Source organism: Schistocerca serialis, chromosome 2 (assembly GCF_023864345.2).
Source record: "Schistocerca serialis cubense isolate TAMUIC-IGC-003099 chromosome 2, iqSchSeri2.2, whole genome shotgun sequence".
In the NCBI taxonomy this organism is placed as follows: Eukaryota; Metazoa; Arthropoda; class Insecta; order Orthoptera; family Acrididae; genus Schistocerca; species Schistocerca serialis.
Window position 1 is genome coordinate 878243858 of NC_064639.1, and position 26345 is coordinate 878270202.

The following is a 26345-nucleotide window of genomic DNA, read 5'->3' on the forward strand; positions in this document are numbered from 1 at the left end:
CCATCACAATCTGCCCTCGGTCAAACTCAGATAGATCGCGCACCTTATCCATTCCACACACGGACAGTACGCTTACGATGCTACATGCACCGTGCGTTTGTCTGACTGGCAGTCATTCCTCGCCATGTGATGCTGCTATCGCCTGAACGGGTTTATATCGATAGCAGGTCGGTGGTCAAAATGTTCTGGCTGGTCAGTGTATTCGGTAAAGTGTGGTAGCTACGTCTACTTCACCGTTGCTGGTCCATATGTATATGAGTGAAAGAAAAGTGGTGGCGGAACAAAACTATATTGCACAAGGGAGCCGAAGAATTCAAAACGTAGTGACAGTTACGTAACTATATTTGTCCACCTGAAGACGGGTTAATTCCTAGAATGTGTCTTCGCATGAATAAGGTGCCACTTGTTACTGTAATTTTTCAAGTCAATATACGTATGGTTCGGAGCTCAAGCATCACTTTATTAAAAACAGCAATACCAACAGGAAACTCGCAAACGTTAATGTTATTGTGGTGTTCAGCCCTCAGATTGGTTCATGAAGTTCTCAATGCTAGTCTGTCCGTACCAGTCCCACTATCTCTATGACTACTGCATCCTACAGCAGTTGGAACCTGCTGACTACAGACAGTCCAGCCTTGGTTTTCCTGTACAATTATTACTCCCTCCCTCAGACAAGTTAACTATTCCTTGCCACGATTCGGGACCTTTACATTGGTTATCATATTAACACAATTAAACTTCAGCATTCATCTGTAATACAACGTTCCAAATGCTTCTATGGTCAAATTGTCTGTACTGTTTATCGGCAATGTTTCATTCCATATAAGGCTGTATTCCAGACAAGAAAAGATTTCCCAGTATTTAAATTTATAACCGTCGTTAGAATATTTTTGTCTTTGAGTATAGTTTTTCTTGCTACCTCCAGTCTGTAATTGAAGCCCCGTTACTGCGTCGTCAGTTATTTTGCAGCCCAAATAGCGAAACTCGATTATTACCTTTAGTGTCTTCTTTCCTAATCTAATTCTCCCAGCATGACTAGTACTTACGGTCGATTACATTCCATCACCACAGGCTTACTTAAAAAAAAAAGTCAACGTGTTTTCAAATCAAGATACGCTCCATTATATTGGCCTACTAAGGCCTTCACTGTGTCTGTCAAAACGTACAGTGTGATCGGAAAAGCTTAAAAATCTTATTTCGTCTCTCTGGACTTCAATTCCATTCGAAAATTAATATTCAGGTAATTGATCGTTTGCCGCCTAATGCCTTCCGTCATCGAAGCACAGAAAAACATTTTATGCCTTTATTTACCATCGAATGTACTACGTGGTATGTGATTCTCCCAGACATAATTGCGTCTCAGTTAGTATTCATTGTTTTCGTGGAGCAGTGACAATGATATACTTGATTTTCTCTTTTCCTTTTGAGTTTCCGTTGTCAAAGGAGTTAGGACTTTCGTACCAAATGTCTGTTCTGCTCTGCTGCAAGTGCTGACGCAGTTACTGCTTAGAGTGCCTACATTGCTACAGCGTGTATTCTGAATGCCTTTACTAACCTCGAGGGTCCTTCGGTGAGACCGAAGCAGCTACACACTGGGGTGCACACAGACTTGATTACGCCCGAGATATCTGCGCCAGGTTCGTACGTCTTCCCCTCGTAGTGGCATTTTGTCCTGTCCAGCGACAGAAGGAAACCTGAAAGAAAACAACAAACAGTTAAATGTGAAGCATCAGTTGCTTGTATGATATATCTGGCTAGTCCAGTACTAATACAGTAATACGTTTTGCAATATTACGGCAACGTAATATACAACTCATTTGCTGAAATACTTAAACAACAAATTGTAATACGATACTGCAGTGTCCGTGTTGTTCAGAAGTAAGATGCAATGTTCTTTCGGAGGTTCGTTCATGTACGAAACGACAGGCACTGCAGCGAATACAGCCGTTATGAAATCATGAAATGTATTCACAGCTGCGAATGTGGACAAACATCAGCTGTATAATGACGACAATGAAAATTTGTGCCGGACCAGTACTCGAACCCTGATTTCCCGTTTATCGCGAGGGTCGCCTTACCATTTGGCTATCCGAGCACACTTCAGAACGAGACCCAAACTTCCGTATGTCGTCAGCCCTGTGCCTACAACCTGCAATCGTACATCAATTACGTACATTCCGTTCAGGGCAGACATTTGATAAGGCGACAGCTTGCTGTAAGCGGGAAATCCGGTTTCGAGTCCCGGTCTAGCACAAATTTTCATTGTTGTCATTCCGTTACACAGCTGATGGTTGTCCATATTCGCAACCGCGACTGCATTTCGTGTACTAATTACAACTGTTGTAGGCCCGTGAGTGATCGAAAGAGAATGCAGGAGAAACCAGACACGCTTTCTAGGCCATGCAGTACTTTCGGTAGACAACACACTGAAATCATTCTAGAGGTATGGTGTTCATTAGAAAAGCGGAAACAATTACATGGTGATAATTACTAAACTTTCGCTACTTGAGAGGGCCCCATAAAAAAAGGAGTGATCGTGGGACAACGAAATTTGTGGAAATATTTGTATGGGCAATAACGAATGAACCATTAAAGGAAACACTTTTTAATTTCCACGTGAGAGGGTAACATTTGCTACTCCGCAGCATGTTGACGTTTCAGGTTACAACCGTTGCTCAGTGTGACGACCATCTGCGCCGATGCCCGCCTGGAAACACACTAGAGATTCCATTTCACAACTGTTCGTAGCCATTTGCGAACGGTGGACCATGGCATGTTCAGTTGTCGTGACACAGCTCGTGCACCGCTTGAAGATCGCACATTGCGTCCAGAATTCGCAGCCATGACAACAGTAACCTTTTCAACGATATGTGTGCTCTCCCAGGAGTAACTCCCAAGTCGCTACTTAATTCGAATTTCCGAGTCATGTTTTTCAATCCCGGAGCGGGAAGAGGACCTCTCCGTATTCCTTTAATGTGTCGATACTTGCAAAGAGCAACACCACTATTGCTGTTGCTTTGATAGAACAGCTTTACCGAATAAGGCTGTGCTCACCTTGTCCAGACCCATGCTGACTGTCTGCAACAGTAATGCACACTCATGCTTGTGCTTCAACCCTACGTCGCCGTACCAGTACCGGCGCCTAACGCCTAGCCAAACACTAACTTCACTAACAGCGCAAGTCCTGCACCACACAGTCCGAATGTCATTACTAGGAAGTTTTGTACCCATACGGTTAACAGTTTTCCATCTACAGTGCCTCACGCACCAAAAGTTTAATTGTAGCAACGATTTACTTTTATTTTCCATCTTCTTTGCAACGGCCATGTTTTGATTTTGTCTTTCTTTTCTATATATTTATTTCATAATTATTAGGACTCTATAGTACTTTATTTACAATTAAATTAGCTAAGAATTAACAAAGAAAATTAACATAATCAATTTTAATCTTAGAGTAAATCGGTTAACGGCTCAATGGGGAAACATTTAACTTAACCGTGTAACTAAACGTGAACACAATTCTCTAATTTCTTACAAGCTGCTTGATGTCCAGGGTAGAGGTGCAACCTTTATAGACTAACCTGTGCAGTATAACACGAGAACACTTGAAATGGTACGGCAGAACAAGACTGATCAGTGTGGCTGCTGCAGTTTGTGTGGGCAGGCGTGCATTTTTTCCCCATTGAGTACTATGTACAGCTGACACAGAGCATTCGAGTCAGAAGGAAGCCAGACGGCACATCCAACTTCGGCATATTAAACGTATTGACAGGGCTAAACTGTGTGACGGACTAGGATTCGAACACAGAACCTGAGCTATCGATGGAAGACCTTACTTCACTCTCCTGGAGAGAGAGGATGGTCATCTTGCGATAACTAGTTCATGCTAATATTAATAAGAAACATCACAGCCGTATTAACAAGGGAAACTCCCCATCGTAATCCCCTCAGACTTCGAGGTAAGATGGCCCAATGGATAGCCCGTCAAAAACTGAACACACATCAAGCATGAAAACAGGAAGAAAGTATACTGAACTGTGAAAAAAGGAACAAAATAGAAACAGGAACAGTTGAAGCTAAGGATTTTCAACATCTAGTGCACTACAAGAACCATCGCGTCTTGGTTGTGTAGTCACCGTGTTGAACGGTGAAGGAGCAGATTCGTGTTCGGAACTCCCTCGTGACCTACAATTTTTTGCGACCGAATAACAGGAGGCCTAAGGACAACGATAGGACGCAGCGATGGAAGAACACGGTTTCTTTACCCTTCATCAAAGAAGTAACGGATCAAATAGGCAAGATTTTAAGGAAACATAAGGTTCGACCGATTTTCAGACCAACAAAGAAAATAGGCCAAGCACGTCGTTCCGTTAACTACAAACGACCCCCTCTGCTGCTAGTGGTGTATGCAAGATTCCGTGTACATGTGGTAGGTTCTACATTGGAACTACAAAGAGAAGGATGAACGCACGGTTGAAGGAACATAAAAGTCTTTGCCTACTAGGGAAAACGGACAAGTGAGCCGTGGCGGAACATGCTATTCAGTCGGGTGCTCACGTAGTGAAATTTTCGGAAACTGAAGTTTTATGTACTATGAGGAACTATTATCCACGGCTATATAGAGAAACCATCGAAATATATAAACAGAGAGATAATTTTAACAGAAAGGAAGGAGCTACGAAACTCAGTGATATATGGACAGTGGCGCTACAGAGTCGATGAGAAGTTTTTATCTTTGACGTACTATGATCGATAGTTATATTTTATCCTTGACAAGGTTTATCTCTATCACGTTAAATCCAGACCACGCCCACTTTCCACTCGTCAGTCGGCAAGACTCAGCACAACCAAGAGCACCTCCGAAGATGTCCAACGTAGCTTTGGACGAAACTCAGGGATAGAAGAATTCCATGGACCACGGCCATACAACCCTTAAGGATTCTCGGCAGGTGAAACATCCGGTCGTGAAAGCCTTCATTGTACACCTTTTTTTCCACAAAATTACGAGCTGACCGTCCTGTAATTGGCGTGTCTGTGCGCTGTATTCAAATTTGTGTCTGTTTCGTGATGTAACGTTCGTTTGCACCAGTGAAGTGTAAGGAAGGGACCTCCAGACGTGCAAAAGTACCACATGTTATGATTCCTGCGTTCTGTTTGGGAAGTTTTGAATCTTGAATTCCTTTGCTGCAACATAGTTCACGCCCTTTTTTTTTTTTTTGAGAGGTCTATCCAGCATCTCACCTGCTCTAACAATTCACATTTACCTGTGGCGGTAATATATATTTACTACTTGGCTCATATTCTATAACCAACGTAAAGTTCAGTACAATTTCTTCCTGTTTTTATGCTTGATCTGTTTACAGTTGTTGACGGGCTATCCACCGGGCCATTTTACCACTAAATCTGAGGGGGTGCGATGGGAAATTTCCTCTGCAAGGTACACTTATGTCACGACCGCTTTTTGTTCAATAAACATCACTGTTAGCAAACTAATTTTCACACGCGACTGTCCATAAATCCGCAGGAGTACCAGGGGGTGGAGATCTCTTCAGAATAGCACGTTGCAAGGCATCCCATATATGCTCAATAATGTTCGTGTCTGGGGAGTTTGGTGGCCACCGTAAGTGTTTAAACTCAGAGAGTGTTCCTGGAACCACTCTGCAGCAATTCTGGACGCGTGGGATGTCGCATTCTCCTTTTCGAATTGCCCAAGTCCGTCGGAATGCACAATGGACGTGAATGGATGCATGTTATCAGACAGGACGCTTACGTACGTGACGCTGTCAGAGTCGTATCTGGGAGTAGCAGGAGTACCACATCACTCCAACTGCACAAGCTCCACACCATTACAGCGCTCCACCAGCTTGAGCAGTCCTCTGCTGACATACAGGGTCCATGGATTCATGAGGTCGTCTCCACACCAGTAAACGTCCATCCGCTCGATACAATTTGAAACGAGACTCGTCCGACCAGGCAACATGTTTCCAGTCATCAACAGTCCAATGTAAATGTTGATGGCCCCAGTCGAGGCGTAAAGCTTTGTGTCCTGCAGTTATAAAGGGTACACGAGTGGGCTCCGCTCCGAAGCCCCATACTGATGATGTTTCGTTGAATGGTTCGCATGCTGACACTTGTTGACGACCCAGCATTGAAATCTGCAGCAATTTTCGGAAGGGTTGCGCTTCTCTTCAGTCTTCGTTGGTCCCGTTCTATTTCCGGCCACAGCGATGCCGCAGATTTGATTCTTTACAAGGGTCCTGATATTTACGGTACACTCGTGAAATGTTCATACGGAAAAATCCCCATTTCACCGCCACCTCGGAGATGCTGTCTCCCATCGCTCGTGCGCCAACTATAACACCACGTTCAAACTCACTTAAATCTTGATAGTGTGCCATTGTAGCAGCAGCAACCGATCTAACAATTGCGCCAGACAACTGTTTTATTTAGGGTTGTCGACTGCAGCACCGTATTCTGCCTGTTTAGATGACTGTATATTTGGCGCTTCAGTGTATGTCCTCTACTGCTAGTGCTGCAAACTGGCGTCTGTGAGTGGTTACTGCACGTTGACGTCGAATGTAGGCAGTGGTTAATTAATGTGACTATACCGTCTATAAGCTGCTTATAAATCAAGCTGTTAGCTATCCAGTGTTCAGCCGCGGCTGGCCGGTATACTGCAGCCTTCGCCCGTGTCATGCGTTGATATCCTGCAACTGCATTTATTGGGTGCTCCCAGTTCATTATATGGTACTCACTGCAGTCGAAGTGCGTTGGACAGCAGTTGCCGGCGGTAGCACTGGGAACGCAGCCCACCTCCTCGTAGTATCGTATGGTTCTGTAGTTGGGGCAGTCCCGTACTCTGCATAATGACCTCTGGGAACCTGAAACAGAAATGTAAGAAACCTCTGTTAAAGTGCTTAACTTGTTGTTCGCCTCCGTATAAGAGACATATTGTTCGGTGCTACGGGTTCAACGGCGGTCGTATTGAACATACGGTTTTTCGGGTTTGTCGTCTATGGTTCAAATGGCTCTGAGCACTATGGGACTTAACATCTATGGTCATCAGTCCCCTAGAACTTAGAACGACGTAAACCTAACTAACCTAAGGACATCACACAACACCCAGCCATCACGAGGCAGAGAAAATCCCTGACCCCGCCGGGAATCGAACCCGATTTGTCGTCTATTTGTATTGTGTCAGTTCCACAGTTTCGACATCACTGAGATTAGGACAACAGCAATTACAAAGTGCTACGTGTCAGCTGCAACCACTTGAAGATATCAGAAGTTGTCGCGAGGGAATGTTGTGTAATTTACATACCGTGATATGGCGGCATAATCGTGAACTGTATATTCAAAATTCGCGATTGCAGTGTCACAAAAGTGTTCCAGATTTACTTCAACTCGGAGCGAAAAGATAACTGCGTGCCTAAAGCCTCTCTAGCATTACACCGAAGTGGTGAAATCGACGAACGCCGCCATTTCCAGGAGCTGTATTTTTGCCGCTCAGTGTGAGAGAGGCTATCCGATATTCGGTTATTTCTTTCAATAGTGGTTGATGGCTGGTGTGGTATTTTTGTATAGAAGTGAATGATTTTCCCTAGTAGTAATTTCATCGTGGTTGTCGTCAAATCGGGGGTCCTGTGGATGAGCGTGTATTTTTTCGAATAAATGGCAGAATATTTCAGCTTTCTCCCGTTCTTCCACCGTCATGTGGTTATCAGTTTGTAAAGTCGGCTCTTCGGTGACAGTTTTGTCCATGGTTCTCTCGAATTTATTCCAAAAGAGAGCGGGAGTACGTGGGTCAAGTCCTTGTGACTCAAGTTCCTATACACTTGCTCTGAGTTAGCGAATATCTGATCTAACTTTATTGTTAAGATAGTTTCATTCCGTTTTAGTTCTTTGATTACGTTGTCGTTTAATTTATCTACATATTTTTCTTTTTCCTTTGATTAGGTTAAGAATACGTGTAGGAAGTCTGCCTTTGTGTTCTATTATGGTTTTTTTGGTGCGTTCTTACTGATATCAGATGGTGTCGTTTGGACGATTGGTTGGCAATATTTGTCAATGCCTTATGTAGTATTAATATCTGTTAGGCTTTTTGCTTAAAATTTCTGTTCTGAAGTCTTGTGTATTAAGATTTTTGTAGTGGATGAAACTTTAGTCTTCCATTGTGGATGTCGTTTTTGGCGTGGGCAATAGCCGTTGTTTTTATAATGAATGGGAGATGGTCACTGGAGATGGTGTACCATATTTTAATGACTAGCAATTTGCTCTGTGCAAATAATATGATCAATTATGGAGGTTCCAGTGTGACTGATAAAAAAGTGAATTATTTTGTAGGTGGATTAGGTTGTTGCCAAGCTGTCTCGTGTACGGTGAAGTAAGATAACAGGGATATGTTTTATGCTCTCCACACCCGCACACTGAGCGATATAATACGGGACAACAGCTTTACCAGCGCATTTATCCCGAACATCACAGGCCAGCCAGCTGGTCCAGATAACCTTCAGTGACGCGAGTGGTTGCAGAAAAGACGTAAAAAGAGACGAGCAAAGAAACAATATAGATTCGAATATCATTTACTTTTTAAAGAGAATAAAACAATATTTTGCAAAACTCCAGCAATACTGTGTGATTCGGAGGGGACAAAAGCATAAAATATTCTCATCCTCAGCTAACATAGTACTGCTATTAAAAAGAGAGTAATGGAAATTCGTAACGTAAGCACGGAGTAAAAATCCGAAGAAATTCTGGTCGTATGTAAAGTACACAAGCGGCAAGACGCAGCCAATACCTTCGCTGCGCAGTGCCGATGGTACTGTTACCGACGACTGTGCCGCTAAAGCTGAGTTATTGAACGCAGTTTTCCGAAATTCCTTCACCAGGGAAGACGAATGGAATATTCCATAATTTGAAACACGAACAGCTACTAGCACGAGTTTCTTAGAAGTAGATACTTTAGGGGTTGCGAAGCAACTCAAATCGCTTCATACGGGCAAGTCTTGAGGTCCAGATTGTATACCGATTAGGTTCCTTTCAGATTACGCTGATACAATAGCTCCCTACTTAGCAATCATATACAACCGCTTGCTCACCGATAGATCTGTACCTACAGATTGGAAAATTGCGCAGGTCGCACCAGTGTTTAAGAAGGGTAATAGGAGTAATCCATCGAACTATAGACCTATATCATTGACGTCGGTTTGCAGTAGGGTTTTGGAGCATATACTGTATTCAAAAATTATGAATCACCTCGAAGGGAACGATCTATTGATACGTAATCAGCATGATTTCAGAAAACATCGTTCTTGTGCAACGCAGCTAGCTCTTTATTCGCACGAAGTAATGGCCGCTATCGACAGGGGATCTCAAGTTGATTCCGTATTTCTAGATTTCCGGAAAGCTTTTGACACCGTTCCTCACAAGCGACTTCTAATCAAGATGCGGGCCTATGGGGTATCGTCTCAGTTGTGCGACTGGATTCGTGATTTCCTATCAGGAAGGTCGCAGTTCGTAGTAATAGACGGCAAATCATCGAGTAAAACTGAAGTGATATCAGGTATTCCCCAGGGAAGCGTCCTGGGGCCTCTGCTGTTCGTGATCTATATAAATGACCTGGGTGACAATCTGAGCAGTTCTCTTAGGTTGTTCGCAGATGATGCTGTAATTTACCGTCTAGTAAGGTCATCCGAAGACCAGTATCAGTTGCAAAGCGATTTAGAAAAGATTGCTGTATGGTGCGGCAGGTGGCAGTTGACGCTAAATAACGAAAAGTGTGAGGTGATACCCACGAGTTCCAAAAGAAATCCGTTGGAATTCGATTACTCGATAAATAGTACAATTGTCAAGGCTGTCAATTCAACTAATTACCTGGGTGTAAAAATTACGAACAACTTCAGTTGGAAAGACCACATAGATAATATTGTGGGGAAGGCGAGCCAAAGGTTGCGTTTCATTGGCAGGACACTTAGAAGATGCAACAAGTCCACTAAAGAGACAGCTTACGCTACACTCGTTCGTTCTCTGTTAGAATATTGCTGCGCGGTGTGGGATCCTTACCAGGTGGGATTGACGGAGGACATCAAAAGGGTGCAAAAAAGGGCAGCTCGTTTTGTATTATCACGTAATAGGGGAGAGAGTGTAGCAGATATGATACGCGAGTTGGGATGGAAGTCATTAAAGCAAAGACGTTTTTTGTCGCGGCGAGATCTATTTACGAAATTTCAGTCACCAACTTTCTCTTCCGAATGCGAAAATATTTTGTTGAGCCCAACCTACATAAGTAGGAATGATCATCAAAATTAAATAAAAAAAATCAGAGCTCGAACAGAAAGGTTTAGGTGTTCGTTTTTCCCGCGCGCTGTTCGAGAGTGGAATGGTATGGAGATAGTATGAGTGTGGTTCGATGAGCCCTCTGCCAAGCACTTAAATGTGAATTGCAGAGTAATCATATAGATGTAGATGTAGATGAGTAATTCCTTTGAGTGAGCTATGTGATGCAAAATTGAATTGCAGGGATTCCACCGTGTAGTTAACCATTGACGCCACTGAAGGTATTACTCACAGATAGTCGTCTGGGATACTCTCTGAACTCCTTCCACATCCGAGTCCGAGAAATACATTTCGGTACTGGACCTGTCATCTGCTGCGTTTATAACGAGTCTATCAACAGCACAGCCCACGAAGCCGCCAAGTGCCACGTTTTCTCGTCTTCTCTTACGACGTGCCGTTCTGTATCCCACTAGCATTGGGCAGTGACGTGAGACAAAGCTTCGTGCGTTAGGGAGTACGTCTGACAGTTTAAATGCCTTGTTATTTCTCGCGACAGAATTTACCTTGGCACCAGATCAGTTCTGTTGGATTAATAATGCAGTGGTACGGTAAAAAATCAGTACTTGTAATGGCGTGGTCGATGCTGCGAAACTTGTTGCTTTTGTGTTTCTACGACGCTTATCGCTCTGGCTCGCATGAGACAACGTCTGCGGTGCAAAAGAATGGGCGTAGCGCAAATAAAGAATAATTTTGATCTTTCATTTTTGTCCTAAAATTTAATTTGTTATGTTTTATTAACATAAACAACATTTATTAATAATCTTTTACAAAATATCGAATAATTCAGAATTTATATTTGCAATGGAAACAGGAAAATTGCATTCAATTTGAAACTAAAAAGAAGACGATGTGTATTTTTCATATGATGATTAGATATGTGTTAATTAGCATAAATTTGATGAATTTTACAGGTGTAAGTGCTCCAAATAAAATGAAAAAAAAAGAAAGATCATAACGAGATCCAAACGATCGCTCCGTGAACTGTATTAGATTACCATTCTGCAACGCTATGTATGCCGTTTTATAAAATGCTTTAACTATAAAAAATACAGCTTCTAGTACACCTTCAGGGCTTTTTTAACATTAGACTTGTGAAAAAGATTAAGAACAACTTGCCTCTCGCCTCTGTTTAACGATTTCCCACGCACTTTTTTCATTACAGAATAGGAAGCAGCTTCAGACTTTTTCACACTGCGTATTAACAGCGCGACATCGGAGCCCAACAGTACAGAGACTGCGACTGTACACAATTGTTGAAATAAAAATTACATAGCTGAAGCATTATTAAGAAAAACGTTGATGACTGTTAATACATTAGAAATTCTTAAAGCTTCATTTACCGTAACTTAGTACCATGATATCTAACATACAAGTAGGGTCTACTTACAAGAGCGCAACAACGCCGGTGTACGTGTGCCACTGGTGCTGACCAATTATCGCGTTTGTGTTTCTTTACATCAGGTTTATTCGCATGATGAAGAAAGTATACACCACTCATCTACGTGTGATTCGGTTACTGACTTCGAAAGTCAGTTGTTCGGATTTAGGTTATGACATGTTCAATATGCCTGTTATCATTGGCGTTGATGTGGCGCAGTCGAATAGCGAAATTCTGCATGACCCGTTGAATTGTCGGAACATCGATGCTGTCGGTGACCTCCTGAATGGCTGTTTTCAGCTCAGTAATGGTTTTGGGGTTATTACTGTACACCTTGTCTTTAACACATCCCTACAAAAGGAGTCGAGTGTGTTCAGATCCGGAGAATATGGCGGCCAATCGAGGCCAATACCAGTAGCTTCTGTGTACAAACGGTCCCTAAAATGCTCTTCCAGAACATAAAACACGCTTCTGCTTCGGTAGAGTCGAGCTCCGTCTTGCGTTAACCACTTCTTGTAGTAATGAGGGTCACATTGGATAATGGGGATGAAATCCTCTTCCAAAACCTTCACATAACGTTAGGTAGTCCCCGTGCCATCAAGGAATATCACACTGATTATTCCATGACTGTACATTGCACACCACACTGTCACCTGTTGAGGGTGAAGAGACTTCTCGATCGCGAAATGCGGATTCTCAGTCCCCAAAATGCTCCAGTTTTGCTTATTGATGAACCAATCCAAATAAAAATGGGCTTGGTCGCTAAACCAAACCATATTCACATCAAAGTCCTATTCGTCAATTCTGTGGACAATAGTGTTGCGAAACACAACCAGTGTTCCATAGCCCTGGGAATTATTCACTGATGGGTTTGAATTTTGTTATGAGGAGAGATGGAGGTCTTCAACAATTTATCGCAGTGTCTCTTGGTTGATTTCCACGTGTTGTGCACCTCGTCTGCTCGATTTCCTGGGTCTGGTTTGAAACACAGCGCGTGTGTTTTTGACGTTTTCAGGCGTTTTCACCCTTTTTGGACGACAGACAACGCCAACACTGTCATCACGAACACTACCCGTTTTCGCAAACTTGCCAATCAAATTCTTGATTGTTAGCACACTTGGACCGGTTGTCTTCAGCTTGAACTCGGTCGCAAACTTCCTTTAAGCAGCAATTGGGCTGTTATTGCTCTCATAGTAGCCCTTCACGAACGTTATACTCTCAGGCCCACGTGACATTTTCACGTGCAAATTGCCGACAACAAGGCACGTACTAATTACCATCATGCCCTGCATCAAATCGAGCAGTTTGAGCGTCCTGACGCAAACAGTTTATAAGTTATGACGAGTTTATTTCATGTAGCTCAATAATTGTCACGCTGTATGTACCCAGTTGAACAATTCAACTGGTCATATGTAACTGTTGTCTGTGCCACCAAAGTTAGTGTCTAGTTGAGGTGTAGCGCCTGACATCGTGCCTACTTAGATGGGACATTACAGGCAGATAACATGCTTGCAAATATGCTCGACACCGAGAGTGTGCAGTTTCTATGCGATCTGGTAGAGCTCACTAGCAGACGCACAATCTTTGAGCTGCAGTCAAAATACTGGAGGTCTGTTTGTTTTATTTTCTATTTATTAATTACTACTATAATTGTGCATAGTTATGAGACTAAATGAAGGTGTGAATGTGACGTAATGTTTTATGTGAAGTTTTTATACTATACAATGAAGGAACGTGCGAGGATAACGTGTGTGTTAATCATCCGTACCGGGGAAATGATTAATATTGTAATATTTCGCTACCAAAATCTTTGAGAAGTGCCGTAAAGTGTGGGAGAGAGTTCGATTTAATGCACGGTGTAAATTTCAGAGCTTTTGATGCTGGAACAGCTTAAGTTCCGCGTGGCGTGTTGCTTACTCGCGAACGTGAACATTTTGTTAAGTGAGGCTGATTATACTAATGTTTGAGTGAGCTATTCTGAAAGAAACTATCCGTTTGTAAACTTTCGGTGAAAAGATAGTTAATAATTACCATAAACTGGCTACGGTTATGAATGAGGTGTGCGTGTGGAGTAAGATTTGGTCGTAACTGGTGTATGCAAGCTTACCGCAACAGAGCGAAATTTTACGCACATAAATGCTTTAATTTAACTATTCCTTCGACCGACAATACAATTTTTAATGCGACTTGGGGCTACGAGGGTGTCCAGCTGTTTTTTCTGTAGCTTATTCCGGCTGAGAACTGCATTTCAGTGACTTCAAGGACGCATGCTCGTGAGAAGAGATTTTCCACGAGGTGAGTGGAAATTTTCCAACGTACCACTTCGCCACACAGTCTCTAGCGAATGAGACAGGAACTGAAACGGAGGATAGGAAAGCAAATGCTTAGCTCTCAAATGTTCCTTTACAAAGGTAAACTCAAGACAATTGCCCCAATTTAATCTCCGTACCGCAGTAAACATGAATAAAATAAATATTAGCATCAGTGGTGTTGAGAAACCACTGAAATCGCTATTGTAACACTAAGCTCCAGGGCCCGATGGAATTACTGTCAGATTCTATACTGAATTTTTGGCTGAGTTAGCCCTTCTTCTACCTATAATCTGTCGTAGATCCATCGAACAAAAAACCGTGACCTGTTCTTGGAAAAGAACACTGGCCACACCCGACTACAAGAAGGGTAGTAAAAGTCACCCACATAACTACCTTCCAATATACATCGATTCGTTGTAGAATCTTAAAACACATTTGGAGCTCAAACATAATGAGGTATCTTGAACAGAATGTCCTCCTCAATGCCAGCCAATAAGGATTTCGAAAACATCGATCATGTGAAACCAAACTCACGTAATATACTGAAAGCTTTGGATCAAGGCAATCATGTAGGTGCTGTATTTCTCGATTTCCGAAAAGCATTTGCCTCAGTATCATACGTACGCTTATTGCCAATGTATGGGGTATCAAGTGAAATTTGTGACTGTATTGATGACATTTTGGTAGGGAGGACACAGCATGTTGTCTTGGATGCAGAGACATCGTCAGTGTAGAACCAACTTGAGGTGTGCTCCAGGGAAGTGTATTGACTCCCTTGCTGTTCATGTTATATATTAATGACCTTACAGACAATATTAACAGTACCCTCAAACGTTTTGTAGATGATATCGTTATCTGTAATCAAGTAGTAGCGGAAGAAGGAAGCTGCATAAATATTGCCAGATCTCGATAAAATTTCAAAGTGGTGTTAAGGCTGGCAACTTGCTTTACATGTTCAGAGATGTAAAATTGTGCATGTCACAAAAGAATCGTATTAGCCTCTGACTATAATATCAGTCATTGCTGGAACCGGCCAACTCATACAAATACCTCCGTGTAACATTTTGAAGGGATATGAAATGGAATCGTCACATAGGCGGGATAATCACGTAGGCGCAGTCATGGGTAAAGCAGGTACTAGATTTCGGTTTGTTGGTAGAATACTGGGGAAGTACAGTCAGTCTACAAAAAAGATTGCTTACAAATCACTCATGCGGCCTGTTCTAGAATATTGCTCTAAAGTACCACATGGGGCTGACAGAGGGTATTGGACGTATACAGAGAAGGGCAGCACGAATGGTCACAGGTTTAGTTGATCCGTGAGAGAGTGTCACAGCGATACTGAAGGAACTGAACTGGAAAACTCTTGAAGACAGACGTAAAGAAAATCTGTTAAGGTTTCAAAAACCGGCTTTAAATGATTGTTCTAGGAAGACACTACAATATCCTACGTATCATGCACGTAGAGATCGTGAGGATAAGATTAGAATAATTTAAAAATGGCTCTGAGCACTATGGGACTCAACTGCTGAGGTCATTAGTCCCGTAGAACTTAGAACTCGTTAAACCTAACTAACCTAAGGACGTCACACACATCCATGCCCGAGGCAGGATTCGAACCTGCGACCGTAGCGGTCTCGCGGTTCCAGACTGCAGCGCCAGAACCGCGCGGCCACTTCGGCCGGCTTAGAATAATTACTGCGAGCACAAAGGCATTAAAACAACCATTCTTTCCGCGCTACATACGTGGTCCTCAATAACTGTTACAGTGGGACCTACCCTCTGCCATATACCTGACGACGGTTTGCAGAGTATAAATGTAGATGCAGATGCGGAGTTCCAGATGCAGATGGACGGCCATGAATAGGACAAACAGAGATCGCCTAACCGTTGAGAGGCGCATTTTATAGTTTATCATCTGATGTAGACTTCGAGATACAGCTTAGTGACTTGAATTAATGCTTGGTCTCAGGGTGATATGGCTTAATAAAAGCTTCTCAGCCTAGCACGCGCGTAAAGTGGTAATACATACACGAACTTTCGGCTGAGTAATCTCGGTCATAGTCAAGTAGTGACTGGCTAGTGGATACGTAACCACTTGAAGTGGTTGGTGGTTATATTAACCACTTGGTGCGACTATAAATTCGAGACAATTTTAGTTAGCTATCTTACTTTTGTGATAACTATTCAGTGCGGAACTGTTTTTTCTGTCTACAAAAATCATGAAAGTCGTAACGACGTCCCCAGAATCTATGCCTGGCGCTACCTGGCAAGTGTAGACTGCGTCATAACAGCACACCAATGTGAATTTGTGAGTCACGAAGCGTCTGAGTTAACATTTGACTGGAAATCCCGAAGACTTGCTTATACTTCGCTGCTTAATGTGAGGCTTGACCTGGTGGTGAATCGTGAATACTGTGGTGTCGCCTCTCAGAAGTATCTAATAATCACAAAACTTTAATGCTTTTGATTCACTAGGATTAGTCACAAGTTTCGCCCCTGGAACTAGAAAATTCTAACTGTCATCGGCAACTGAGACCGGACTAATCCATCGGGTCTTCTTCAGCCTTCATAGTAGTGGCCGAACAAGGACCCTGCGGGGGACAGGGGAGGGCGGCTGCGCTACTACCCCCACCATTGTGCGATTAGCAAAAGGGGGGAGACGGCTTCCCCCCTTCCCGTATCAAACCATTAGACCATCCCATCCTCTTATTTCAAATCAGCCATGCCAGCCAGGCGGTTCTAGGCCCTTCACTCTGGAACCGCGCGACCGCTGCGTCGCAGGTTCGAATCCTGCCCCGGGCATGGATGTGCGTGATGTCCTTAGGTTAGTTAGGTTTAAGTACTTCTAAGTTCTAGGGGACTGATGAACTCAGATGTTAAGTCCCATAGTGCTCAGAGCCATTTGAACCATTTTGAACCAGTGGTATTTACTTCATGTTCACTGGGTATGTAAAACTTAACATTTAATTTAAATTTATGGAGTCATACTGAGAATGTATTAATACACTATCACTGTTTTAACGTTAATACGTTTGATTATTAATTCTAAAAGAAGCGTTATACGTTTAAACGTTTCAAACTAAATCGTCATTCTCGTGTTACCATTGTTGCATTAATCTAAGCTCAGACATCCGTTACTTGCGAGTTACCGTGGTAAGTAGCATTATTGGTGAGTTGAGTGCCTCCGAGATCTACGGCATAGCAGCATATCTTCCAAGCAAGGCAGAATTTCTCGTTCCTTAACAGCGGTGCGTTACCGGATATATATGCAAACGTTGGTGATCAGGATACTAGCAGCCGTGGTAAAACAGGTAGAATAGTCAGGGAATTAAAAAAATAACGTTAACGATGGTACTAACAAAGACAAAGATGTTGACTCTTTGAGGACTCAAAACTGTAAGAAGTCTCAAGATAGGATTGGGAGTAATAGAAGGCTTGACATTATAGTAGGAAATTGTGTTCCTTTACCACGATTTCAAAATTGGTGAAAGACTAAGTTATGGCTGTCTGTCGATGACAGAAATTTGGTAATATGCACAATGTGTTCAGAAGTTCGTGAACTTTAAGTGTCAACAAGGAAATGCATGGTAGTTACGTTGTTTGGGCTGACAAAAATCAGGGGGAATCTCACAGCAGGCACTCATCCTTGGCGGGAGGCATTATTTCCCAGGCATCTTTATGCGCTCAGAACTGAGAAAGAGTGACGTGATGCGATCGACGGGCATACTAGACACACTGTCCAATACATTTACGCAAAGTTTATCGGATATTTCACTGTTATTTCCATTCCGCGATCGACTGATTGCACCTTACTTTCTTTACACGCCTTTGTATACTACACCGTTCCTGGTTTACACATTGAACATCGACAGCCCAACGGATCAGAGAACGATATAATTACGAGTATGCCTAAACATAATGATCCATTTCTTCCATTCTGTCACGTCTCAGCTTCGATCCTTCTGATTCTATCCAACCGATTGTCGCATACACGCCACTCACTGCCGTCATTTACGCCTGGTGTCGGTGGTCACTTGTTGTCTTGTAGGAGTTACACACCATCTATCGTGTTTCAAACATATCTGTGCGCTCTGTTAACAAGTAACTAACATTTTGTTCAGTGTGGTTATATACACGTGTAAGTGCAGATATATCTACTGGTGACTGAGTACGGTATATCGAATAATATTACATCAGTACAGCTGTTACCTGTCATATGTTTTTAGGTTGGTTAGTATCTTTAAGTACGTGTGACAGAGCAACCCATTAGTTTCCCTGGGCAGCAGGTCAGGTGTTCAAGTGCGGACACAGGGACGCAAAACAATTAGTCTATATTGACAGCCGCAGTCCACTTAGTGGTGCAGTTACGACAGTGCAGAAAACATCAGGTAGTAAAGAAAGTGACGAGTTTGCGGGAACACTGTTAGATGCAAAGGAAAAACAAGTAACACACTTTAGTGGGTACTTATTAAGATACAACGATCACAGTATCTGCAGTCAGAACGCTAACACATTCTGTATACACAAGCTTCAGTTAAGATTCTTCATGGAAGAAGTGTTGCACATCGAGTGAATTAGCGAAACCTTAGTCTCCACACGTACCAGATTCAGCCATGTGAATATATTAAGTCTTTCTCGCTACTTTCCTCCAGATTCTGTAGATGTGTTGCTCACATAACTCGCGTGCGATTTTCTTAGTTGCTCGTTGTTACAATCCGTTAGAAGGCTGATCTCTAAAATAGTCTTTCCAATCCACTGGTTCTTGTAGCATGCAATGGTGTGAAACTTCACTATTACATTGACACAAAGAACGACAATATCGGCTGTAACAGCCAAAAAGCCAGGCATGCTGATATGTGCGTGTCCGTGCATATGTGATTGTGTGTGTGTGTGTGCGCGTACTCACTGGCAGGGCCCGTGGCGACCAGCAGAAACAGCAGCAGAGGCAGCGAGGCGGCAGACACGTTGAGCACACAGCGGTCGTCCATGCTGGAAGTCGGGTTCGCACTGCGGCATTAACCGGCAGCGCTCGCTATTTACTGCACAGCTGTCAGAGGGGAACCCGCGCTCAAGGTCGGCGGTTACACGAGCTCGCGGCCTCTCATCTCCTAGCGTCACTCACAACGTTACGGGTCCGACCTTCTGCGAACCCCTCATTCCTGGAACTGATCTCAGCTTTCGACTATAATTGTCTCTGGATACAGATAATTAGCATTATTTTTCCATAAACAGACCTCAAGGACATAATGGCTGATACTTATTACTGAAATCATACACTACTGGCTATTAAAATTGCTAAACCACGAAGATGACGTGCTACAGACGCGAAATTTAACCGACAGGAAGAAGATGCTGTGATATGCAAATGATTAGCTTTTCAGAGCATTCACACAAGGTTGACCCCGGTGGAGACACCTACAACGTGGTGACATGAGGAAAGTTTCCAACCGATTTCTCATGCACAAACAGCAGTTGACCGGCGTTGCCTGGTGAAACGTTGTTGTGATGCCTCGTGTAGGGAGGAGAAATTCGTACCATCACGTTCCCGACTTTGATAAAGGTCGGATTGTAGCCTATCGCGACTGCGCTTTGTCGTATCGCGACATTGCTGCTCGCGTTGGTCGAGATCCAATGACTGTTAGCAGAATATGGAATCGGTGGGTTCAGGAGGGTAATACGGAACGCCGTGCTGGATCCCAACGGCCTCGTATCACTAGCAGTCGAGATGACAGGCATCTTATCCGCATGGCTGTAACGGATCTTGCAGCCACGTCTCGATCCCTGAGTTAACAGAAGGGGACGTCTGCAAGACAACAACCATCTGCACGAACAGTTCGAAGACGTTTGCAGCAGCATGGTCTATCAGCTCGGAGACCATGGCTGCGGTTACCCTTGACGCTGCATCACAGACAGGAGCGCCTGGGATGGTGTACTCAACGACGAACCTGGGTGCACGAATGCAAAACGTCATTTTTTCGGATGACTCCAGGTTCTGTTTACAGCATAAGATGATCGCATCCGTGTTTGGCGACATTGCGGTCAACGCACATTGGAAGTGTGTATTTGTCATCGCCATGCTGGCGTTTCACCCGGCGTAATGGGTTGGGGTGCCATTGGTTACACGTCTCGGTCACCTCTTGTTCGCATTGACGGCACTTCGAACAGTGGACGTTACATTTCAGATGTGTTACGACCCGTGGCTCTACCCTTCATTCGATTTCTGCGAAACCCTACATTTCAGCAGGATAATGCACGACCGCATGTTGCAGGCCCTGTACGGGCCTTTCTAGGTACAGAAAATGTTCGACTGCTGCCCTGGCCAGCACATTCTCCAGATCTCTCGCGAATTGAAAACGTCTGGTCAATGGTGGCCAAGCAACTGGCTCGTCACAATTCGCCAGTCACTACTCTTGATGAGCTGTGGTATCGTGTTGAAGCTGTACACGCCATCCAAGCTCTGTCTGACTCAAAGCCCAGGCGTATCAAGGCCGTTATTACGGCCAGAGGTGGTTGTTCTGGGTACTGATTTCTCAGGATCTATGCATCCAAATTGCGTGAAAATGTAATCACATGTCAGTTCTAGTCTAATATATATGTCCAATGAATACCCGTTTATCATCTGCAATTCTTCTTGGTGTAGCAATTTTAATGGCCAGTAGTGTACGTTTGAGAGATCGTTAAAAAAGCTTTAACAGCACCTCGAAAAAATAAATTTATACAATCAAAGGAGAGACTTGGAAAACGACTAAGTACGAGAGATCAATCATGACTTAATAACTTTTTGTTTAAGTGATCAGTCTTCTGACTGTTTGGATGCGCCACAAATTCCTCCCTTATTTTAACCCGTTTGCTTTTCTGACAAAATATTTTCAGCAGTTAGTCTATCTGTGTTACCAGTTTCGAATATATTTTATACCTAGTATTCAGCAGAGTGGCGCCCCTATAATTTTCGCTGTTACTTCTGTCTCCTTTTTTCAAAAATGAAATGGTTCAAATGGTTCTGAGCACTATGGGACTTAACTTCTAAGGTCATCAGTCCCCTAGAACTTAGAACTACTTTAACCTAACTAACCTAGAGACATCACACACAGCCATGCCCGAGGCAGGATTCGAACCTGCGACCGTAGCGGTCGTGCGGTTCCAGACTGTAGCGCCTTTAACCGCTTGGCCACACCGGCCGGCTCTCCTTTTTTGTAAATAGGTTAGTCCTCTGGAATATTGTTTGTCCAGCATCGGTTAATAGGTCTGCGAAATTTGGGTTTCAGTGTGGGAGATATATACACTCCTGGAAATTGAAATAAGAACACCGTGAATTCATTGTCGCAGGAAGGGGAAACTTTATTGACACATTCCTGGGGTCAGATACATCACATGATCACACTGACAGAACCACAGGCACATAGACACAGGCAACAGAGCATGCACAATGTCGGCACTAGTACAGTGTATATCCACCTTTCGCAGCAATGCAGGCTGCTATTCTCCCATGGAGACGATCGTAGAGATGCTGGATGTAGTCCTGTGGAACGGCTTGCCATGCCATTTCCACCTGGCGCCTCAGTTGGACCAGCGTTCGTGCTGGACGTGCAGACCGCGTGAGACGACGCTTCATCCAGTCCCAAACATGCTCAATGGGGGACAGATCCGGAGATCTTGCTGGCCAGGGTAGTTGACTTACACCTTCTAGAGCACGTTGGGTGGCACGGGATACATGCGGACGTGCATTGTCCTGTTGGAACAGCAAGTTCCCTTGCCGGTCTAGGAATGGTAGAACGATGGGTTCGATGACGGTTTGGATGTACCGTGCACTATTCAGTGTCCCCTCGACGATCACCAGTGGTGTACGGCCAGTGTAGGAGATCGCTCCCCACACCATGATGCCGGGTGTTGGCCCTGTGTGCCTCGGTCGTATGCAGTCCTGATTGTGGCGCTCACCTGCACGGCGCCAAACACGCATACGACCATCATTGGCACCAAGGCAGAAGCGACTCTCATCGCTGAAGACGACACGTCTCCATTCGTCCCTCCATTCACGCCTGTCGCGACACCACTGGAGGCGGGCTGCACGATGTTGGGGCGTGAGCGGAAGACGGCCTAACGGTGTGCGGGACAGTAGCCCAGCTTCATGGAGACGGTTGCGAATGGTCCTCGCCGATACCCCAGGAGCAACAGTGTCCCTAATTTGCTGGGAAGTGGCGGTGCGGTCCCCTACGGCACTGCGTAGGATCCTACGGTCTTGGCGTGCATCCGTGCGTCGCTGCGGTCCGGTCCCAGGTCGACGGGCACGTGCACCTTCCGCCGACCACTGGCGACAACATCGATGTACTGTGGAGACCTCACGCCCCACGTGTTGAGCAATTCGGCGGTACGTCCACCCGGCCTCCCGCATGCCCACTATACGCCCTCGCTCAAAGTCCGTCAACTGCACATACGGTTCACGTCCACGCTGTCGCGGCATGCTACCAGTGTTAAAGACTGCGATGGAGCTCCGTATGCCACGGCAAACTGGCTGACACTGACGGCGGCGGTGCACAAATGCTGCGCAGCTAGCGCCATTCGACGGCCAACACCGCGGTTCCTGGTGTGTCCGCTGTGCCGTGCGTGTGATCATTGCTTGTACAGCCCTCTCGCAGTGTCCGGAGCAAGTATGGTGGGTCTGACACACCGGTGTCAATGTGTTCTTTTTTCCATTTCCAGGAGTGTATTTAATCAATTCTGTTTTAATTCCGCTGCTGCTCGGAATCTATGTGTATCTTGTCATTCCTTCATTTCTATTCGATCACCTGTTGTCGATTCCTGCACATCTAGCATTTGACGTCGTCTCTTGCTTCGAAAGTTTGTTATAGTAGTCCAGTCATTGCATCTTATTTACCAATTTATTCTGACATCATCTTTTATACATTTATTCAAATTCTTCATCATTGTATAAACAGATTCCTCCTTTTTATTTTTGTCGGTCTATCTGTACAATCTTTTTTTTTTGTTCTTTACTTCTTTTGTGTTGTCATAAAGCCTATGGAGTTGCCTGCTCTGTTACAGTTTTGATATTTTTCTAATTCTGCTCTAGATTTTGACGTTCTTCTACTTTATTACAGAATTTATTCAGTCTCCCCCATACAGTTTCTTGACGGACTTTTGTTTTTGCTAACATGTTTTCTATTTCTTATTCTCATGGTATTCAGAAGCCTTGTTTATCGTCCATCGTGCTTTAGCCTGTATCTCTGCCATTAACAAATAATGATCAGTATTCAGTTCAGCCACCTCCATAAATATGTAAAGGTTATAGTCCTTTTCGATTGTCGATTGCTGTCCTTTTCCGGTCTAGGTCAATCTTCGTATCTCCTTGTATCGCAAAAATATAATCGCTATTCGGAAGTCATCAAAATATGAATACTGTCATCTTGTGTATTTCCAAAAATAGTTCAAATGGCCCTGAGCACTATGGGACTTAACATCTGAGATCATCAGTCCCCTAGAGCTTAGAACTACTTAAACCTGACTAACCTAAAGACGTCACACACATCCATGCCCGAGGCAGGATTCGAACCTGCGACCGTAGCAGTCGCGCGGTTCCAGACTGAAGCGCCTGGAACCGCTCGGCCACCACGGCCGGCGTGTATTTCCAACTCGAGCAGTGACGTCTCCTCCAATTAGGGCTAAGTCGTTTTATTGAAGGTACCCTCAGTCTCTTACAAGAGTCCATAGAAGATTTCTGAATCCTCATTTCCATTTTCTGGCGACTACGTACACAAGAGATTTAAATATCATAACAGATAATAAATCTGTTATGAACCTTTCATTCAGCAACGAGTATGAGTGTATCTTCTTTTTCGATTTGTTCTTTTTGAAAATTGATACTGTTGCTGGATAAATCGTAGCGTATTCTCCGAAATCTTTTGAGCCCTTTAGTTTTCTTTTTGTCCACATTGTTGAGCCATATCTGTTTCCCTCAAAGTAAATTCGATTTTGTTAGACATAATTCCTGTATATTCTAGTAATATTTCTAAGAGAATCTAATCCTTCATTCAAAATTTCTAATGATTTTTTTTCAATTCCGGTCGCCATAGTTGTTCAGTCCTTTCACAGAATCTTTTTCTGCGTGTTATCAGAGATAAACTGTCCACCCGTCCGCAGTACAGGCGCCGTGCGGAGTAAGTCACGCGAGGGTGGGCTACCGCCTCTAGGTCCGTCGGGGTTGCCTGCCTCAGTCGGAAAGCACCGGTTCGGAGCTCCCTCTCTACTGCTGTTCTTCTATGGGTTGCATTGCCTAGGGACAACGCACCCTTCGCCTTCGTGGACATAGGTAGAATTTGCTGGTAAAACTGCTAAGAGATCGCAAAGACATTCCTCAAGGATCTATTGTTCTGACTCACACTGCACGGGTCAAGTCACTTGGAAACATACCAGCCTTTAGTTCCCTCCATCATCTTGTGAGTGTTTTCCATATATTCCATTATTCAGCGATTCTGCGGAGAACATCATTCCTTATCTTATCACTCCTCCTAATTTTCAACATACTTTTGTTGCAACTCGTTTTAGACGCTGGAATTATCTTCTTTTTCTATTGTCCCGGTCATACAATTCTGTGATCTGTGCATACATTCTCAGAAATTTCTTCCTCGAAGTAAGTCCTATGTTTAATACTGGTACACTTCTTATGGCCAAGAATACCCTCTTCGCCTGCGATAGTCTGCTTTTTTATGTCCTCTTTGCTACGTCCGTCATCTGCCATTTTGCTTCCAAACTAGCAGAATTTCTTAACTTCATCTGCTTCGTGGTCACCAATTTTGACTTTTTTTATCGTTCATCTCATTACTGTTGCTCCTGGTTACATTCGTCATTTTTTCGGTTTATCCTCAATCAGTATTCGGTCAGCATAGCATCTTCGGATGCAACAGGTCCTATAATACTCCACACGTCCATGAGGATTACAATGTCATCAGCTAATCTCACCACTGATATTTCTTCATTCTAAGATTCAATCCAGTCCTGAACTTTCCTACCATAACCGTCATTGATTCTTAGATGTTAGACTGAACAGATGGGGTTAAGGAATGCATCCCTGTATTACACCCTTTTAAACCTAAGCATTTCGTTCTTGGTCTTCCATTCTTATTATTCCCCATCTGAGGCATTTGAGTGCTTGAATCACAGTATTCTTTAGATAAATTGAAGTTTTAGTGGATTGATGGCACAGCCAACCAATGGATGAACACATATCCAACCAAAATAATGCAGAAAGTTGTATTTAGTAATTCAACAAACATTGCCTGGGGACATAACAGACCAGAGGGAATTACATGTGGGGTTCCCCAAGACTCAATCTTAGGACCATATCTGTTCCTTATATACGTAAACCAACTTGCGTCTAATACACAACAAGCAGAATTAGTTCTTTTTGCAGATTGCAAACAGTCCAAGCAGAGATATGAAAACAAAACAGAAGACATCGTAAACAATTTTCTTAAAAGGATAATTGAGTTTCTGCTAATGATCTCACAACATATTCCGTTCTGCACATACAGCGGTACCACACAAATGGTAAGTGTGACACACATGGCAAAGAAATTCTTCGATATCCATATCGATCGGAATCTAATCTGGAAAAACACATTTTAAAGCTCCTAAAAGATCTTCGTTCAGCTACATTTGCGCATAGACTCGCTACAATTCTTGGGGAACTACAAATCATTAAGTTTACATACACACATAAAAAAAGTGTTCCATCACCTCGGTTCCTAAAGTTCCTGAACCTCTACAGAAAACTGGAATGGAGATCAACATAAGTGTGATATCCACCATTTTTATTGCTCATGAAAACCACACATGGCATGTTGTACCATCATACAGTGAGACCTTCAGAGGTGGTGGTACAGATTGCTGGACACACCGGTACCGCTAATACCCAGTAGCACTTCTTCTTGCATTGATGCATGCCTTTATTCGTCGTGTCATGCTATTCACAAGTTCATCAAGGCACTGTTGGTCCAGATTGACCCACTCCTTAACGGCGATTCGACGTAAATCCCTCAGAGTGGTTGGTGGGTCATAAACAGCCCTCTTCAATCTATCTCAGGCATGTCGATAGGTTTCGTGTCTGGAGAACATGCTGACCAGTCTAGTCGAGTGATGTCGTTATCCTGAAGGAAATCATTCATAAGATGTGCACGATGGGGGCGCGAATTATCGGTCATGAAGACCAATGCCTCGCCAATATGCTTCCAGTATGGGTGCACTATCGTTTGGAGGATGGTATTCAAGTATCGTACAGCCGATACGGCGCCTTCCATTACCACCAGCGGCGTACGCCGGCCCCA

The 26345-nt window shown here is 43.7% G+C and overlaps 1 protein-coding gene across 1 annotated transcript in view; it reads right to left on the bottom strand.

Moving 5' to 3' along the window:
- LOC126456100 (uncharacterized) overlaps positions 1–19053 on the bottom strand; it is a 67652-nt gene extending 48599 nt beyond the window's left edge. The window contains exons 1-3 of the mRNA XM_050091856.1: positions 18935–19053; positions 6756–6881; positions 1556–1694 (exon numbers count right to left, since the gene is read on the bottom strand). Coding sequence (XP_049947813.1) covers positions 1556–1694; positions 6756–6881; positions 18935–19016 — 347 coding nt within the window. The 5' untranslated portion in view covers positions 19017–19053. The remainder of the gene's footprint in view (positions 1–1555; positions 1695–6755; positions 6882–18934) is intronic.
- Positions 19054–26345: the final 7292 nt, after the last annotated feature.